Source organism: Netta rufina, assembly GCF_964035555.1.
Source record: "Netta rufina genome assembly, chromosome: 1".
Classification (NCBI taxonomy): Eukaryota; Metazoa; Chordata; class Aves; order Anseriformes; family Anatidae; genus Netta; species Netta rufina.
Window position 1 is genome coordinate 127,394,744 of NC_140123.1, and position 20,487 is coordinate 127,415,230.

The following is a 20,487-nucleotide window of genomic DNA, read 5'->3' on the forward strand; positions in this document are numbered from 1 at the left end:
CATAGCTTTAGACAAGACACATCTTTTTTATACATTCAGTGATGTAGCCCTCATTTTCACACAAATGCTGAAGCAGTAAGATAAAGTCATTCATTATTTTAAAGGAGAACATGAACAAACTTCAACAGATTTGCTTTTTTGGTGCTTGAAATCGCTTTTATTTGTGAGGAACGTCACCCATGCTGCACAGTTTCAAATAGATCTTACCAAGGAAAGCTGAAATTTCTCCTCCCCATGTCCTGCAGTGAACAGGACTGGCACAGAAAAATGAAAACTCAACACACTTGGGAGGTTTAGCACCAGCATCCAATAAAAAAGCATTTGATTTCAATTTCAGTTCTTTGGTTGGGTATTTTTCCCTTTTCTTTTCAGTTTGATACCAAAAGAAAAACTGAAAAATTCAATACTAGCAAAATATTGAAATTCTAATAAAGAAAAAACCCACAGTTGCTGTTGAAACTGGGGAGGTTGCTCTTTCTGAATCTCGCTCTCTTCATGCATCTGTCTTGCAGGCGTTCCCTGGATCTCTGCTGCTGGTATTATTTAAGTTCCGATGTTTAAAATCTTTGCTTTCATCATTGTTGACTATTTATTGCTTGAATATTTCTTTGGTGTTACTTTTGAGTTGTACTTTAGGACACCTGTTGAAAAGACAGATTAAAAATATATTACAGAATACATAACTTTCACTTCACTGAAGAAAAGGTGGGATGTCAGAAGGGTGAGTGTTAGGATTAACGAATTAAGCATGACTGGCATATCCTATCTATAAACTGAAAATACAGCATCTTCCTACAGCAAAACAGCACCAATTCATTAACACATGCTATTACTAAAGATACAGATAAAGCAAGACTTGTTTTCTCACAAAGAACAGTAGACAGTTCCTTGATTCACCTACAGAAGGCTCTCAGAAGTTACATGTAACTTACCAGATGGCCAGACATATGGGGACACAGCCACAACCTGAAGTACTAGAAATATACACAATCCTGCTTCAGTTGGACTACCCATATTCCTTACCTGAGAGATGGTAAAGGTGCCTGGGGAAGCTGGACATTACTCGGCACCACTTTGCTCAGTCACTGGAGCAGGATTTTCAGCAGGTGTTTCAGTCACCTTTGTCTGAGACACAATAAGCCTTGTTAGAAACAGACTAAAAAAAATCCCTTCTCTGTTCAGTGTCAGCACCAATATAACCCAGGTTTTTAATAGAAGCAAGGAAGATGAATCTTCAGAAAATTTTAGCATATTTCTTATAGTTAAAGCATTACACAGATCATTTTTGGCCCACTTTTTTCAATACAGCTCTGACATGGAGGAGACTACTTCAGGCAGATATAGTATAAGAAATTTGCTCACTAGGTAAAGTCTGTTTACAACCTGGATTCAACTAGTTCAAGCAGCTCAGAAAATTGATCCAAAGCTTTCAAAGCTCTCTTATCCTAGAAAGAGATGGTTTGAGGATATTTGAGAAAGCTCAAAATGTCTCTCTCTACTTCAAAAGAGTGTTACAGTGACTCCAAGAATTATCCAGAAGCAATTCCTATCCCGCTGCTGGTTCCATTTAAGGTAAGCTGCTCAAAGAAGTTCATAAGGAACAGGCAATGAAAACAGCTGCCTTTACTGTCAGCATCTTGGAGTCAGCCATCAGTAACCTCCAACACACCAATACACCTGGTAAACCCTCCCAGCAGAACAGAGGCTTGTGAATATTCATACCATCAGAACTCAGTTCCTGCTGCATTGCCAGGAGCATGCTTACCTCTTTCCCATCCTGAGCTGACGCATTGGGTGGACGAGGTCGGCGCCGGTAGTTGTATGGGCGCCTATACCCACGGCGAATTGGCTGCTGACTCATAGCATTGGCTTCATGCTGGTTCTCTTTGTTTTCGGCCTCTCCTGCCACTGGGGCAGGGCGTGGACGTGGGGGGCCTCTGAAGAGGCAGGGAAATATGTATCAAGGACAAGGGAATCCTGAGAAGGTTAAACTACCTTAACCTCAGCCCAGCAAAAGACCTCTCTAACCAAACACCATCTTAATGGTTTCAAATGCAAGCAAACAATCCCTTTGCAGTTTGACTGTTATGTAGTTTAAGGGAAAGACTTGTTTCATTGGAATAGACAAGCAGCCTGGGTGTCTCTTCACTGCTGAAACTACATCAGCATGTTCTGCTGCTTGTCTTATAATAAAGAGGTAGTTACAACATCTGAGCTGCTGGCTAAGAGAAGAAACAAGCCAGCAGTGGCAACATAACTCTGCCAAGTCAGCCTTGGACTAGCCCAGCCTTATTTGTAATTGAATGGTTTAATTCCTAGGAATTCCTATTACACCCATGAAACACTTCTGGATATCCCTTCTGAAATAACCAATACAATGTTACCCCTCTTGACTACATAAAACAAGCACAAGATTTAGAGGAGCAAGTGAGGTCTGCTGAATGGCATACCAACACAATTCAGCTCCTTAGGAGTAGTCTCTATAAGCAATTATGAAAGATACCAGCAAACACAATCCAGCAGTTCTTATTTGTCACTCATCCTCCAAGAGGAAACAGAAACAAGTAACATGAAGTCAGGAACCTGAATAAACTTCTCTACTTGAAGTTAAAAAAAGTTGGGCAACATCTCAAAATGTTTAACAGTCAGAGGCTGGGTATTTCATATACTGATATTTTGAGCTACACTGAATTACTCAGTTATGGAATTGCTTCCTCAGTGCAAAAACATGGAAAGAGTGGCCATGTCAGAATTAAGACTGAAAAAAAAGAAAAAATCCTATGCTGGCCAAGTGAAGGGATGACTAACATGTCACTCAGCAAGTTATGCTGCATACCCCATTGGAAAGCATGAGTACTCATGTACACTCATGTACAGTCTGAACTTCGACTTAACCCAAGAATAGCCTATTTGGTCTTCAAACACCTATCTAGCCCAGTTTTATGGATCCCTACATGGATCCCTTCACCAGCACAGGATACTACAAGTTAACTGAAATGCTACCATATAATCTAATAGCCTCTAAGAGGTAGTGCATAACTTCAGTTTTTCCTGAACAGTAGTCTTTTTTCTACACCTACAAGAGACACCAGCACTTGGAAACAAGCCTAACTGACACACAGGACTGTGCTAGATACAGACAAACCAGTAGTCCAGCAATGATCTGCAAACTACTATGCTACATGTGAATGCAGTCCATGTGAAGTATTAGAACACATTGCCCCAGCAGATGCTGGACCTACCTGTCCCAGATCAAGTGAAATCTAGATTCACCATTGTTCAAGGAAGTATAAGAGTTCAGCTGGGACGAGAGCTTACAACTCACTTCAATATGTTGATCAGTTGTGAGAAGTAACAATACAAAACTTTGTCCTTTCTTGACCTATTCCTGACCCTGAATAACATAGTCATATTAAACTACTTCTACAGTTACCTCCTTACTCCTAATAATTATACCTTTCTCCTAATAATTAAGAGGCTTCTCACCTCTCCCTACCACTCACATGTACATGAATGTCAGGGAATACAGCTTCCTACTCTAAGCTTTTTATAGACCACATTTATGTGGTATTGCAATGACAAGCAGAGAAAATAACACAAACCTGCGGTAGCGGGGACGATACGTAGGATTCCTATGGACTTGCTGATTAAGTTGTCCTCCTTCTGTGATCCCATCTTTGATTTCTCCCTCAACACCCTGCAAGCAAAGTAAATCAAAAGACCAAGACAAAGATGAAGTGTTATCTCTTCACAGGTATATGTTGACTATATAGCCCAATGATTTGAATACCAGTTCAGACAGAACAGTAAACCTCTACAAGCATCCCAACACATTAGGTTCAAAGCATAGATACCATAAGGCTTTCATTTCAGCAAAGTAACCGTGGGGGCAGAACAAGAGTTAACTGATGCTCTTTATCTGCTATTAGGAGGAACAAGAAGTCACCTGCTGACACCATATCCCTCTCCCTAGGGAGAGAGAGAAGCCAACAGTTCTAACACATACAAAAGTGCATTTCAAAACAAATGTCACTGAATTGCAAGAGGTAAATGGATTATGGAAAGGTAGCCATTGATCTGGACACTTCTGAATTGGGATGGTGAACTGAAAGTCATCATGCTGAAAGTTGCTTCTGACCACTTCTGTTCTGGCTCTGTTAAAGAAGACTCTCCTTCACATCTCCCTCCCTCCTGTGCATATTCCAGCATAATTATGACTTCTCTCCTCCAACATGAGCTGACAGTTGGAATTTCAATCAGTTCTAACATGTAGTACCAGAAATTAGAAATCATGAAGGTCTTGTTGAAAGGACAGCATGTCAGAAGTTAGAGCAAAGCTAACAGTAAGGAGGAGTGCAAAAAAACTGCTTTCAGCCAAAGTCTCTCCTATAGGACTTTACAATCAGCATCACATTCACTGCTCTTTAAAGACACAAATTCAATATTGCCTTTTAATGGCACAGCCTAGGTCTACTCCTCCATATAGAAGCCTGCATTGAAATCTCAAATGAAGAACAGCATTTCCTATAGTGACAATGACAAAAAAGGAATGACTGAACTTGAAGCATTACTAGAAAACAATGTAGACACTTTTCCTATTCACCTTGAACTGAATTTTGATGCTTCAATATTTTAAGTGTGCTTGGGTTGCACAGGTAGTTGAAAACATTGAACTGCTTAGCCTACATGTATCAGTAGTTTCCTGCATCCCCTATAGTATCACAAAAGTACATTCATTTAACTGAAAGTTACCTAGGTTTGCTGGCCAGAGGTGAAGTATGCTTCCAGAATAAAGCTGTTACATTGTTTCACTAACTTCTGACACACTGTGTAACCAGAAGCCAGAACTTGAGCCTTGAGATCCTGTTTTATTACACTACTAGTACATTTATTAGATGCATTGACTGGGAAGACTTCATTTGTATGGTTAAATTATCACTACATTTCTAGCACACAGTCCTGTTCATCCAGCATATTCCACTGAAAGCTTCTAATAAAAGATACCTGTTAATACATTAGGTCATCCTAAAAGATGAATGTAAGAAGCTGGCCAGCTTCACTCCACATTTTTCCTCCTACAAAATAGGCAGGCATACAGTAACTTCCCATGAAGACATGAAGCTTTATTCTCTCCACAAATAAGTGTATTTTTAAGCATTAGCTGCAACTGCAAGGCGCTTTTTATTCATCCACTTCCTCCAATTTATTCATGTTCTTCCATTTCAGTACTGTACAAACACTACAGAATGAGCCATTTGTATTTTCACATCTGCACAAGAAATGTCAGACTTTAAAATGTTTCCCAAACAATTTTGCCCATCTCTGACTCATTTGTTCACAGTATTCAGATGACATCATCAGTTCAAGGTTATTCATGATTCATTGCTTGTATTAACATTCTGACTACAGCTCCATGCCATGTCTTACCACAGTTTGTGGAAGACCATGGCCTCTTCTCTTCAGTGAATGCAGTTAAGAAGCATCTCTGCTCTCCACAGAAACCTCCAAGCAATCCAGACAAGTGTCCATTGCAACTGGTTAAAAAATTATTCTTGAAGGCTCTTCTCATTCTTGAGAAAAGTCACAGGTGTTCAGAAACAGGCCCAGTAAGTTATGTCCAAAGTACAGGCACATTTGAGCTAGCATGGCAAAGAATGAATAGCATCAAAAGGCTTGCCAAAAACATGAGTAAACAAGGATAAGTTCTCTCTTGCTGGGCTACAAGGTTGAACTAGTTGACTTCACTTAGCAAATGTGGAAGTTCCTAAAACCTGAAACACCACTGCACTGAAGCTGAATATTACTGCCATTCGTAAGCTATAGAACTTTGAGCTATAACACTTTTGAACCCTTTGCTTTTTACTAAAGAAAGCAGAAGTGACATGGAACTGAGCTCTGGAAAGTCACCTCTGCAGTCTAGTAGATCAGGCCTAGGTACACTGAAATTTCTTCAGATGTGCAACAGCAGTTGCTTATAAGCAATTAACTTCCTCAAGACACTGAAGAGGATATTATGAATACTCAAGTTTCAGAAGAGCTCTGAAAAATACCTAGATGGAAACACCTCCTCAAGTCAAGCAGCAACACCTTTAGTTCAGCTGTATACACTATTTCTGTGGTACTGTTCACAAAATGCTATGGCTCAGACATTGCTACCTTCCTTTCCCTTTGCAAATCTGAACAGAAGGGTAAAGCAGAGGCCTTGTTGAAGAAAAAAGAATATTTGAAAGAAGCCTCTTGAAACACAGTAGATTTGCAGTTGCAACATGAAGAATGTTAATTGATACAAGAAAAAATTCCCCAAAAGAAAGTGCTTCAGAAGAGGATTCATTCCACTAAGACACTCAGAATGGAGCTTTTACTCCTTCAGGCAACTAATTAATCAGTAAGCCAGTAAAGAAGGCCCATCAGAACTGATCAGCTAGCTCAGAACATAAGAACATTCCACTACAATACATGAGGAGTTTAGCAGGCATAGCTGCATCCAAAGCTGACGTTCTTGGAGAACTTATAACTAAGGTCACGAGAAAGTGTCACTTCTGATAATTTTACACATCCATGTCTATCACACTAGATAGGATACATTTAGGAGTACTAAAGATGCTGGGCAGTGTCACTGCCTGGCCACTATCATTTTTGAGAAGTCACTGCAGTCACAGTCTACCTAGTTACTTGATAAAGAATGGTATGTTAAGGGGATGGTACTATAATGTGTCCGAAATCACAGAAGTTCTGTTCTGCTGTCAGTTTACAGATTAAACCAAATCTGGAAGGCATATCAATGCTTTGGTGAGCAGGTCTGATAATTCAAAGGAATCTCAACAAGCTATATGAAGGACAAAGCCTTGTGAGCAATAAGCACCCAGGTTAACATCTTTAAGTGAGCATTTGCAAGTTTTGAAGGCTGTAATTCTTCTAGAAGTGTTACCAGAGAAAGACCAGTATGTTTTCAGTTTTCAAAAGGGACCTCATATCAAGCACGAGGTCACAAAGCAGTTAAGGCCTAGTACTGCCCCCCCCAACACTAACATGGGGATTTTGACATAAACAAGATTAAGGAAAACACAGTATATCACAATTTGTCCCCCTTGTGTATACTTTCAACTGCTGGGATCCAAACACATTAGTGTCACATGCAAGCCAGAGTTTTAACGGCATAACCTTCCATTAGACATTCAGGAGTTCCACTGCAAGAACCCTGAGACTGAATGTTCCCCACGTCCAAGACAGGTCTCACATTATCACTCCTCAGGCAGAAGGAAACAGCTGCTTTCCATACTCAAGAGTACACAGGGGTGTCAAAGCCTTGATATGTCTGCTCATTTAAAATTTGAAGCAGCTCCAAGATAAAACCAATACTATCAACTAAGCCATTCAACTAAGCCAGTAGAGGGAGATTTTAGTTTTAGGAAAGCAAAAGGAAACAATACTGGAACACAGGTAGATGATGTTTCCCAGTCTTATTTGTTAGCTCATCAAAAAGCTGATCAAAACCAAGTGTCCCAGTTCTCTACCACATAGTTTGCAGCTTTAGCTTTCATTCCATCTCCACAAAAACAATGACATTCAGTAACAAGGCATCAATTACCATCACCAACTTCCAGCAGACTGCAGTACCTCAAAGAACACCTCTCATGTATTTAAGTATGTGGTGTCTAATGGTACTAAAGAAGAGACCTTGGGATAAACAATATAAACAGCTAGACTGTAAGGAAAGGCTTCTGTTTGCCTCCATGCTGCCAGCTTTGTAGAACAAGGTCAGAAGAGTAACGTTGCTTAGACTTATCCAATATAGAAGTCTTGGAGTTATTTGCACACTCCTGTGTGACAGTGATCACAGATTCAATGGTTAGAAAAACAGACACTGTCAAGCCTGCACTATGTTCCAGGTACCAATACAGCATAAGCACAAAACATAATAGTAACTGCTAGAACTATATATGTACCACATAATTAGTCCCCTGCAAAATTTTGCTGGAAAGCTGTTTAGGAAGGCTTGCAAATCTGATGAAGGGTGGTGTATAGCTGGTTTAAAGAAAAGAATGTTTTCCACCATACTGCTGCAGACAAGTGGCTATGAAGGGAAGATACATTAACATTTCAACTAGTCAAGCTACTACCATGCCATGCAAAAAACAGTGAACTTGTTTACAAGTTAGTTTTTCTGAGCAACCTTCCCAAATGATGGTTGATTGTTATATTACTTTGGGCAGTGTAAATATTTTCCCTTCCTTCAGGTGAAGAGCACGGTGAACCACCTAGGTGTTTTACTCCTGTTTGCTCCTTAACAAGATAGCTTAACACCCAAAAAGATGCTTTAACACCATTCAGAAAGATACTAAGAAAAAGCTTGCAGTACACCCAAGATCATCCATATTAACATCAACGATATGCTGGACAAAGTGAAAATATTCAAGAACATTACTGAAGAACACTAACAACTTAAGCATTAACAGCTCAGCACATGCCAGTGTTGAACCTGTTGTTCCATCTCCTGAGAAGAATGGAAGACAGCTGAGGTAGGACAACCATCACTAAGAAGTAGTCAAACTTACACTTCGAGGTGGTCCACGGCGTCGGCCAAAATAGCCACGTCGATAGCGGCGCCGGTCTGCAGCATAGCGACTGCCTTCTACAGGGACTCCATCTGGACCAGTGACATTAGCTGCTTCTGCACCCTAAAAGGCCAAAAAAAAAGTTAAGCCACAGTTCTGTGAGAAAAGAACCTGAGGCAGAAGAAGGAAGAAACAAGGAGAAACTTGCTTGCATGAGTATAACATCAGTTCCCAGCTACATAGATCCCTTCCTCCTGTATGCAAAATCAAGTCTGTTATTCTCACCCTGCAACATGGGAGTTATGACTGTATAAGCTAATGAGTTGAGATCCTACCAGCCAGACTAAGCTCAGAGGGTAGGAAAAAACAGGAAGAAATCACTGGTTAAAGTAAAGACCCTGAAAGCTCAGAACTCAGAAAATATCTGCGATTGAGAAAGTAGAAGCTTGAGAACCTCCAAGCTCTTTATAGTCATTAAGTTACCAGACTCCAAAACAAATTATTCAGGGGAATATATATATCAGTTGAGGCCTGCAGACTGCCAAATAAGCATTATAAGCATTAACTGTTCTATCAAGTTAAAAATTCTAGGAGCAATAAGATGTGTTTCTGGATCTCTCAAAACTTAATTACACCTCAATAAAGCCATAAAAAACCCCTCATCTTCCACAGAGAAGCTGTATGAGTGCCACCCACCCCAGGGATCAACACATTAGACAAAAAACACTACGTGTACAGACAGTGCTCTGCGTTACTTCCCATGAGAGTGTTGTGAACTCTGTATTACACCTCTATAGTCTTACCTTCTCTCCCTCGACCACATCAAATTCTACAGTCTCTCCATCACCAACACTGCGCAAATACTTCCGTGGATTGTTTTTCTTTATTGCCGTCTTTAGATAAAGAAAAATACATTAGTTAATCTTACTATTATCTTACTCCTTCATAGCACTGTAGATGAGGGAAGAATCATATTTTCCTGTTACAGTCCCAACTCTGCATACCAGATCAGTCATCTCACCGAAATACTTCAAAAAGATTGATCCCTTCCCTCCACTTTTCTACATGGCCTCCTTACCCCCTTAGTCAGGGTTTACTCGTTTCTCAACACTCATGAGCTTACAAGTTGCTGCTGTTCCAGGACTCCCCTTTTCAAGCCTACTAAGTATTAAAATCTTTCTGTATTTCCATACACTCAAGTGGAGTGTTTGGTCTCCTGGAAGCAATACCAAAGTACCTTCAGCAACAACTGTGACCCATTCCTTTACAATCTGGAGACCAGTTGACCATGCATAAAGATGTTAAGATTGTGAGTATTTTGTAGGAGGTGGCATTAACTATAAAGTATCATGACAACTCTCCGTAACTAAAGAATTACAAACTACAGGTAAAATGCATATTTTTGTTACTCTAAGTACTGTAAGTAAGAGAGACCCCAGAAAGTTAAGCAAGTCCCTGTTGAATACAGGGGAATGTTACTAGAACAGTCATCTTTTCCAGACAAAAATCCCTGAAATACTATTAACATTGCTTGCAATCAGAACCAGCTGACATCATGCCATCCTCTAACCCCAGACTCCCAAGAACACCCAAACATCCTAGTGATTTTCAGCCACAGATGCCTTTCAGTTAGTAGATTATTTCCAGGATTTCAAAGAGGCATTTATAGCAAGGCAAGGCTACTGCCAGTTAAGTAAAGTGCCATTAAGTAAAGATTCACAAACTGAAAGAGATCAGAAGACATTAAGCACACTACATTGTACAAGACAATCTAGGGAACCAGCTTTTTAGTGAAGTTCTCTTCGATTAAAGACCAATCTACTTGAAGTCTCCTGATATGGATGTCTTGTTAGCATGAAGGGGACACATGTAGATACAGTACACAAAAATGCACAAATCCTGCTTTAGTAAAATACATATACAGAGTAAAATAGAAGAGAATTGTACTATCTGTCTGCAATCAAAGAAAGGCAGCCAGAATGAAGATCAGAGAAGTTATTACCAGCACATGGCAACTATAGTCGTTCAGTCAACACTAGCCCCAAAACATTTCCCACTGAAGTACTGAAAGAAAAATTCTAGTCAGTTTAAAGTTGAGCTTGACCAGTTTAGGAAAAGTATTTTCATTTGTTGCTGAAAACAATCCCCTTTGTTTCAGGCAGCAGGCCAGCTTGTCCTTGTAGCCCTATAGCCCTACATCTATCCAGTTTTTCTGTACACTGCAGTGTCCCTGAATGGCTGTTAAGCCTTAGAAGACCATGAAAGTGTAGATAGTATTGCTACCAAAGCAAAATACAATCCAGGAATTTTTCTGATAGGAAAGAAGAAAATAAATAGGAAGAGAAGAGATAGGGAAGAGGAAGAGAACAAGCTGCTCAAGCACATTCTTTTGGGAACCACCACAACAAGCAGAGACTCCCACCTTCAGCCAGGACAGCTTTGCTTACTTTCTTGCTGAACTTTTAGTAACTGCCCCATTACTGAAACCACCTCTAAGTCCTCGGTTTTCCATAAATGCTAAATACTAACATTAAGATTGTTACCTTCACTGTAGATTAAGGGTTTAATTATTTCACTACCTCTGTGCTGAGACAACTGACATGACTCTGAAGTTTCACACTTTGCACGTGATGGATGTCAACAAGCTGCATTTTGAACTCCTCCCCTTCCTTGTAAGGAAAGAGGACTACTAGACATCCTTTCAGTAGAGGGTATACTTAAGATCAACCAACCTATTCAAACCCCCAACAAAGATAATGGAAGATGAAATCAACATGATCTCACATGTACTGTTTCAGACTCATGGACAAAAGCTTCAGGATTCAGATTTGCAATTGAATGATCTGTAAATAGGTGACAGAGGCTGCCACACAGTAGGCTGTGGGGTTATTTCACAAAAGCATACACAAAGAATTTCAATAGTCTCTCAAAACTTAGCATTAAGTGGATGGCTTTACTACTACCTCAGCTGTAGGTAAACACTGAAGGAATAAGCTGCTAACAAGCCTAAGCTCCAAGCTTGGAGAAAAGACTTTTACTCTGCATATCCAGAGAGGAGAGAGCACTATTCTCCGTGTTACTGTTCACCACCATTCTGCAGGCTCAAGCAGCTTTGTGTTAACACAGGCAGCACTGAACAATTAACACAAAGCCTTTCCTTTCCCAAGGGAACACTGATGAACAGACAGCTATGATAAACTTCAGAGCTAGTTCAGTACTTTGTTTGGAAGAGTTCTTTCTGTACCCTCATGATATCACCACATCATGTGCACATCCAGCATTGTCACAGTGACAGCCAAAACTTGTCACATCAGTTACTGGTACTTCTATACCAGGTTGCACTATAAACACTGTGTATGAAGATACAGTCTGGTTAAGCGGAGAAAAAGATATCAATCTCTTCTGCTGCACAAGCTTCCCCTCACTGCTTGATTCAAGCTTGAAGCAAGTCAGACTTCTCTAGCTACCTACACTTTTAATGGTGTTAAGTTGCAGAACCCCCTCCTCCTTCCCTCTCACACTCCTTTGTGAGGACACAGAATGCCTGCTGCTTGCACTGCACCTGACTAACGCAGTGCCCTCAGCAGCACCTCACAGGAGCAAACTGCACAAGGACAACAAGCAAGACAAAGCCAAGCAAGTCTTGCCCTTCCCCACACCACTGATCGGGTCCCCCACAAGACAAAGGGTTAATTCAAAGCAAGCCATGCATGCCCTAAAGAGAAAAGCATTTTAATCTGTGCTCATTTATAAATAGCATCCAATAGACACACACTGAGAGTTAACCCCCATTCTGATCATGAGACCAGGCTGTTCCCTCCCCACTGTGTGCGTGCTAGGGGGGCAGGAGGAGGGTGTATCTGTTCAACTAGGTCAACCTTATTCTAAAGGGATTAGATGTATAATCCAGCCCCTCCCCGGGCAGGGCGTGGGGGAAGGGGAGGAGGAGCTGCACAGGCACTAACACAGAACAGCCAGGGAGCTGCTCGCAGGATGTTTGCTTAGCCATGTTTGAATCGCCTTCCTCACAGATTTGCCTTCCTCACACCCCTCCCTGCCCCGCAGCAGCTCCCCAGCACCACACAGGAGCACCAGGGCAGGAGCCCCAGCCAGAACACCCCAAGCGAGGACCTCCCCCCACTGCACCACCAAGTGGAGAGCAGACCCATCACTCCTTCACACCCCCGCTTCCTGCCATTGTCCATGTCCCGGAACAGCTTGGGATGGAAAAGTTTAGCAACATTTGATCACGGCTGACGTAGGCTGCATCTGGAGGAATCTACACTGCCATACAGAGCCCCCAAACAGGTTTAATCAGATGCAAGCTCGCATGTGATGTGGGATTTCTGAGACACCAAGCCAGTTTTGCTCAGTGCTCATGCCTAGAGCATCTCATCTTCCGCAGCTGAAAATCAAGTTCTTGCCACCACCAGTTTACATGCAGGTAAATAATCATCTCCACAAGTGAGACAAAACAGCAGATAATAGCATCCTGCTGTGGGCCTTCATTGTTTTGAATCTTCACAGGCAGTCTTAAAGAAAAATACTGATCTGTGTCATGTTTGTCATCAGTAGGACAGCTGGTTATCTTCACACAGGTCTCAGGGAGACCTTGTTTGCCTTCAGGACAGTTTTACAGTGCTGCCTATTCAAAACACCTTTCAGTCATGAGAACTCTTCCCATCTTCCTCCACACACAGCTGCTGTACCAGCAGCCAGAAGGGAGTATGTCAGTGTGCACACAACACATGTTTATTAAGGAAGGAGGTTAACTGTTACCATTTGTATATGAATTAAGACCTCTTGAGAAGTTTGTATACACACTGAGAGCACTTGCTCCCAGTCTGCTAACTGAACTGGGAATGTATACTGAGAACACTTCCTGGTATCTTCCACTTGCTACAGGCACCAGTTTTACTCCCTCCTGGTTCCACCCATTTTAGGGATAAGGGGTCTAAGCCCTTGACCTAGAGAAACAGTTACCCTGGGGTATTTATTCATGAAGCTACAGTATTCACTAGTATACACTATTCATGAGCTGAACTGAACCTTGATGTTTACCAAAGATGTTTAACTACATATGCACATACCCTCTCCATCTGTAACCAACTCTGAGTGCAAGCTCACCAGCTACATTTCATGGAAATACTGTCACACCATGAAGAAAGCGCTGCTTTTAAGGCTCACGTGGCCTGCAGACCTTTCACAGGGAAAAGCTCCAAGGATAGTATTTCATTTGCTGGTGAAGTCTCAGATGATGCAAAACCAGACCTATGCCAGCCAATCGGTTGGCATCAGTGTGGAAGCAGCATCCTCTGCCTTCCCATTAGCTGTCTGTGACCCAAGGCTCACGATACAAACTTAGAACAGCCTACTGACAGTTCAAGGAAGGTTAGCCAATGGCAGGCTGCTTGGCAATCTCTCCCTACTTGGGCACACTTGGCACACAGCCTTCCTCCCCTTCTTCCCAAGAACAGCTGCCTCATGCAGCAACAGCTGATGGCAACCCAGCCTGGTCAGGAGCCAGGCTAGATCACTTTCTCTCCAATACCAGGGAGGGCAGACAGAACAGACCTGCAAGTGAAAAAAAGGGTGGGAAGAAACAGAAGACACAGGAGGAGCCTGATAAAGTGGGGGAAGGGAAGAAGGACAAACAGCAAATTATTTACAAAACATAGGAAATCTCCCTGAGGGTGGGGTAGAAGTTTAGTGTTCAAATCAGAGCAGACAAAAGACAGCATAAAGGTTTATAATACCTACTCCTTCAATTATGAATTCAGAGAGAAAGAAAACATACCCTCCTATTCCTCCCTGGGATGCATGCATGCCAAGATGAGATATTTGGAGTAAATATTCTAAGGAGCAGCAAAGATAAGCTGACCTCAGCCACCCAGCTATTCCAGAAGCTACACAAGAAGCCTACCACAGGCCAAGGATAACACACATCTGCAAGTGATTACTGCTCTCTTACCTGATGAACAAACACATCTTCTTTGGTATCATTTCTGTGAAAAGAAAGTGATAAGTCGTAAGACTTCACACTAACATACTTAGATAGAAATCCCTGACTTTACAAGTAAAAAACCTCCCTTCCCCCAGGCTGTTGTACATCCCCTGAATTCCACACATTCTGTATAAGGCTGTACTATCAAGACCTTCCTCTGAATTTCCAGTCATATGTTTAAGAGCAGAAAGGATACCCCCCAGCTCTAAAGAATGGGGGGGGGGGGGGGGGGGACGACACAGGAGGGAGGTTCCCTGTAATCTGCAGGGTAGCATTCAGTATTTTGTTTCAACACAGGACAGAGTAATGACTAGACTACTTGCCTTTCACTACTCCCCCTCTCTCCCCCCCATCATCTTCTACAGGGCCTGCAACCTGAGCTGCTATCCTAGAGGTCAAGTAAGACTATCAACAGGACTGGTCACAGCTGTTAGCAGAGCTCTTCTTTCAGAGAAACTCCACACAAGAGGTACTAGGAGCATCCACTGGCAGGGGAACCAGAAAAGAAGTCATTAGATTGTCTAGATTACACCAGCCAGTTCAGACTCCTGCAAGCAAAACATGAAGATGTCAGAGACCTTGATTCTGTATTCTCATACTGCAGAAACAGCCTAGACCCTACAGTCTGGTCAGTCAATTCTCTGCAGAGGGAATGGGTGGGTCCCTCACAAAGAGTGTGAAGATGTCATCCTAACTCTCCTGTGCTTGGTCTGACTGACTTTAGCATGGTGTAGCAACTTGTTAACTGTCTCACAATATCCAGCTGAAGGTTCCCACTTTCGAGTGCTACAAAGTACTAAGAATATTTCCTAATTCAAGCTTTTCTTTTTACATAGCACCAGATAGTAGTCACCAGGTACGGGAATAGTAATTCCAGTATTTCCTGTACTGGAACTGGCTTCAGACCCATGAAACAGGACTATCTCATTCTACAGTGTCCAACTTCACCAAGTCCACCTGTTCTGTAATAGATTAAGAACTTGCAGGACAAAAATGAAGGGCCAGGTATGCCTTTTGCAAGACAACTGTTCCATGAAGGGGCTTCTTTTCTCTTATGAAAGAAGGTATTTAAGCTCCTCAACACCACAGATATTCCAGCCTTAAAAGCTGGAATTCCCTCCAGTAACTTGGAAGTATTGATCTCAAGCATGTAAGGTTGGAATGTGATGAACCTGACTTACAGCTCAGCTGTTATTGGTGCCATTCAGATATTCATTTATACTCAGAGAATGAAGTTCTGTGAACCCAGGCCTAGCATACCTGCTCATATGAGAGAAGCTCAAAGCGCATTTCGAATGGGTGTTTTGACTAGTCTCTAAACATACTTGATTTTTATCCAAAAAATTTTCCCCTCCCCCATACTCCAGCCTTCCTCACATCTTTAAAAAAATCCAGGTAGCCATGAAAGACCATACAGCTCATTAGAAATGAGGTATTTTTTACTCAGACTACATTTGTACAGACTTTGACCCTCCCCTTCTTGTGTTGACCTTCCCCCCCACACCACTTTCTATGAAGGGTAGGTATGTGGTAGAAAGAGGCCCAGAGAGGGCATCCAAGTTTACTAAATGCCTGGCCAACCCTGGCCATTAACTGCATGAGCCTGTAATACTAATGTATGGCATATTATCTGTACCGAAAGTCTTGTACACTGTGCATACAAAATAGTTTAAACATACCTGTTGATAAAGCCATATCCATTTCTCACGTTGAACCACTTGACGGTGCCAAGAACTTTTGTGGCTGGAAAGAAAAATTAAAGTTGCTCTAGAACAGAAGTATAGAAGTGATTCTGTGATTAGTATTACAAAAACACTTTTATACCTGCCCATGAAGTCAGACTACACTGATTCTGCTCCCTTAATGGTTAAGGTATACATTTCCCTATTTCAGTTTATACTAGTGTGGTAGCAGGCAGTAGTGCCTTAACTTACTGTTTGTCATTAAGAAGTCAGCATGCAGCATCTAAAAATGAAGCCCAGCTCTATTTTCAGAATTGGCCATTCATCCCTTCTGTATTTCTTATCCCAGAAACAGAGAATGAAGCTGTAAACCTGCCATTCACCAGTTCTCTTTAGTTTTGTAGTTATGTTTCGCATCTAGCTGAAGCTTATTTAAAAGTCCCCTCTTTCACTCGGTGTCTCCCTTTCTTTCTTCACTAGAAACCAGAACTGGCTAAAGAAGCAGTATCACAAATACCACACAACTCTCATTCGAAGAAGGCAGCACATCTTTGTTTTGGACAAGCTCTTCCTCGCATTAACCTCACTCTAACCAAAGGAGCCCAACATTTATTTTTGTTTATTCCTACTTCTGGAAGCCTTCTATGAAATATCAGCTATAAACTGACCAACTACATGTCCTGAGGCTTCTAGGAAGAAGACAAGCTCCTGTCTCATATAATACCAAATTTGCATCTTATGTAGAAGCCACACTGCGATGTTTTATAGGATCTGGTGAAACCTGTTCCTCCAACATATAGGTACATGTGGGAGGAACTCAAGAGTGATGGAAGAAGTTCAGCCTCTCCTTCCCTGTCAGCAACTGGGTGGGGACAAAACTTGTCCTTTCCAAACCTGTAGGAAAGAGAATTTTGGGCTCTGTTCTTTAATAGATGTTATTTACTACAGAGCATAACCACACAGTTACACTGTGTAATGTACTGTGCCACAGTCATCCTATAATTTATACAGCAGATACCTGAAAGTGGTCTCATCAGGCAAATGCCTACTTGCTAAGAGCCTAACATATGTTCAGGAAAAAATAAGCATCAATTAAAGGGAAAAAGTCTAGAGCCAGTCTCCAGTTAAGAAGTCCAAGCCAGTCCGCTAAAGGCAAGAAGAACATACTGCAAACAATTAAGTTTGTTTGCTTTACACCTGCATTCTTCTCTATGAAGATTCACTAGGCAATTACACAGCTAGACAGACTTTCAGTCCCATACAGTCTTGGGATTCTCATATACCTGAGAGACAAGAAGAGTGACCACCTCCTCCTCTCAATACACAGTTATGGAAGCAATGTTTGCTGGTAGCAGTCCACTGTTGTACTGTTGCTGTGGTCAACTGAAAATAGTGACAGACTATTTACCATACCATTACTATTTACTTTTAAGAAGTGAAGGTTTTGGCAGATGTTCTTATTTAGAACAAACGAAACCAATTTAAGAGAGACTTATTAGGGAAAAGACTACCTAATACAGCACCCGTTCCCAGATCTCTCCTTATTTTCAAGAGAGAAAAATAAGAGTTTCACTGCCTAGCACTGACTGTCTAGCAATAACTATCTTTGGCATCAGCATTTATAGATGTGCTTTTAGGTTTAGTTTCATGGGGACATCACTGGGTACAGACACTTACTGCTAACATGAAGACACTGGATACATACAAGAGCTCACTGCACAAGTCAAGAGGGGAAAAGTGAAGGGGGGGGGGAACAAGCACAGAAACAGGAGCCAGTTGTGCACGCAGGTTTTAGCCTGCTGTAATAAACAAGGCTAATGCCACTGATTCCCTCACGATCATCCTTTTCCTCCCCCTCAAAATAGCCATTGAATCTGTTGGCCTATTTCAATCAGATTAGGAAGAGAAGCCTAGAAGTCTAACAGAAACCCTCAGAGAAGCAGTAGTCAAAACTCTGTGTGGCCAGCTGGCTGCTGACAAATGGAAGTCCACACACAGGGTCTCAGAGCTGGCTAGAACAACATCGCTTTGCACAAGCTGTCAAGAAGATCCTGAAGACTTCCATCAGTCTCTAGGATAGCACACTGGGGAAATATTCCCCATCTGCACTAGTCATGCAGTCCCCCCAAGCATTACTATGAGGGGAAGAACATCAGACAGTAGCATTATACCCTATGTCCACGTGACCATGGCACAGACATTGTTAAGCCCGAGCTGTCATAGTGGAGAGATCAGGCAGGAAGAAGGACAAGCCCAGAGGAAACCATAACCAGTTTTACTAACAATTCAAAAATAGTTGATGCAGTGAGTCCTACCCCACTAGGGAGCAGAAGTCCACGTATTTCTACAGGACACGATACACCTATCAGGGGAAACAGTCATCAACTACTCCTACCCATGCCCAAATTACTGAATTAATGAAAACACGTTTAAGAAAAATAGAAGAGAAATCTGATTAATCTTTGACCTTACACCTAGGAGTCAGACACTCGGTGCACATCTCAAACCTTGCTTCTAATGGGATCTTTTTAGGAGGAGACTTCAGTGAACGCATTTACAAGACCGTTAGCAGGGACACTTGAGGTAGGCAGGTATTGAAGCCCGTTGTGAATGGGCATCAGTCGTCGTTGTCTGACATCTGCTGAAGAGCTTGTAAGACCAATTTGCTAAAGCAGGGCTGCGATGGGTTATGTTCCCTGCTAGATCTGCGCAGGCACTTGTTCCTCCACTCCCCCACGAAGCAACAGCAAGAGGTGCACTAGTTAAAAACCTCACTAAGCGCGCAGTTAAGGCCAGAAGCAGCCAGATGTAAGCGACACCAGCGCGCCTCAGCCGATTACTCACAGATCTGATAACAGGAGAGGGGAAAAAAACCACGCAGGCTGTACCTGCAGCTGCTCCGCCAGCCCCCCTCCTTCCCCGGCTCTGTACCTGCCACACCGCGCCCTTAACCCCTCTCCGGAGAGGAGGGGATGCTGTCCTCGGGGAGCTCAGCGCTCGGGCACGGGGAAGGCGACCCGGCAGCGGGCAGCCCCACGGGGGGAGCGGGCGGGGAGCCCAGCCCAGCCCAGCCCCGCTCCTGACTCACCGAGCGGAGGCGGCGGGGTGAGGGGGGGGGGGAGCCGGGGATGAGGACAGCAGCGGCGCCGCCCGTCCCGGCCACGTGCAGCCCCGGTACTCACCCAGCACTTTCTTCTCCGTCTCCGCCGCCCCGGTGGTGGTGGCGGGGGCAGCGGCGGCAGCAGCGCCGGGCGCCTCGCTGGTGGTGGTGGTGGTGGTCGTGGTGGTGGCGGCGCCGGGGCTCTTGGGCTTGGCGTCCGGGGCGGCTGCGGGCGGTGCCGGCGGGGCTCCGTCAGCCGCCGCCGCCGCCGCCGCCGCGGTGGTGGTGGTGTTGGTGGTGTTGTTGGTGTCGGTGGGCGCCGTGGCCGCAGCGCTGTTCTCCGCCGCCTGGCTCATGGCGGCAGGGCGGGTCGGGGCGGGTGCGCGGCGCTCGGCGGGCGTCCCGGGGCCGGCGCTGGGTCTTACTGCCCCAAAATGGCCCCGCCGAACTTTTAAGGCAGGCCGCGGGGGCCGGCGCCGCCGCCTCGTTTGCATTTAAAGGGGACGCGGCCCCGCCGGCCCCGCCCGGACCGGCTGCGAAGGAGGCTCGGGCTGAGCGTGCTCTCATAGAGTGTGCCGTTAAGACTGGAAAAGCCCTCCGAGATCACCTGCTCCAACCATCCCCTAACACCACTGTCACCCACTGAACCATGTCCCCCAGCACCACGTCCAACCTTTCCCTGAACACCCCCAGGGATGGTGACTCCACCACCTCCCTGGGCAACCCGTCCTAGTGCCTGACTGCTCTTTCTGAGCAGAAATGTCTCCTCATTCCCAACCTAAACCTCCCCTGAGCCTCCTCTTCTCCAGACTAAACACCGCCAGTTCCCTCAGCCGCTCCTCACAGGACTTGTTCTCCAGACCCCTCACCAACTTCATTGCCCTTCTCTGGACTCTTTCGACCACCTCGATGTCCTTGTAGCGAGGGGCCCAAAGCTGAACACAGCACTCGAGGTGCGGCCTCACCTGAGCAGAGTACAGGGGGACAATCACTTCCCTGGTCCTTCTGGCTGCACTATTCCTGATACAGGCCAGGATGCCGTTGGACTGCATGAGGCATCACCTACTTCTTCATGACCTGTGAACCCGGATTTGACGGATATCAAAGAAAAAAATTCTGTCATGCAGACCCTCCCACAACTGCAAG

At 43.6% G+C, this 20,487-nt stretch overlaps 1 protein-coding gene across 1 annotated transcript; it reads right to left on the reverse strand.

Annotated features, from left to right (window-relative positions):
- Positions 1-129: 129 nt before the first annotated feature.
- On the reverse strand, positions 130-19,772 carry YBX3 (Y-box binding protein 3). The gene is made up of 9 exons (XM_084288600.1): positions 19,424-19,772; positions 16,239-16,302; positions 14,527-14,560; positions 9,359-9,448; positions 8,556-8,678; positions 3,603-3,697; positions 1,766-1,937; positions 1,024-1,125; positions 130-641 (listed from the first exon to the last, which is right to left on the reverse strand). Exons 1-8 carry the CDS (start codon positions 19,695-19,697, stop codon positions 1,060-1,062), a joined length of 918 nt encoding a protein of 305 aa, XP_084144726.1. The 5' UTR covers positions 19,698-19,772; the 3' UTR covers positions 130-641; positions 1,024-1,059.
- Between the last annotated feature and the right edge of the window lie 715 nt (positions 19,773-20,487).

Bases quoted from the DNA above. Each gene is read 5' to 3' on its own strand.
- YBX3 (XM_084288600.1), bottom strand. From the start codon at position 19,697: ATGAGCCAGGCGGCGGAGAACAGCGCTGCGGCCACGGCGCCCACCGAC. The intron at 16,303-19,423 runs GTGAGTACCGGG...TTTTCTTTCCAG, and splicing joins GACGGAGAAGAAAGTGCTGG to CCACAAAAGTTCTTGGCACC. The intron at 8,679-9,358 runs GTAAGACTATAG...TTGGCCTTTTAG, and splicing joins ATGTGGTCGAGGGAGAGAAG to GGTGCAGAAGCAGCTAATGT.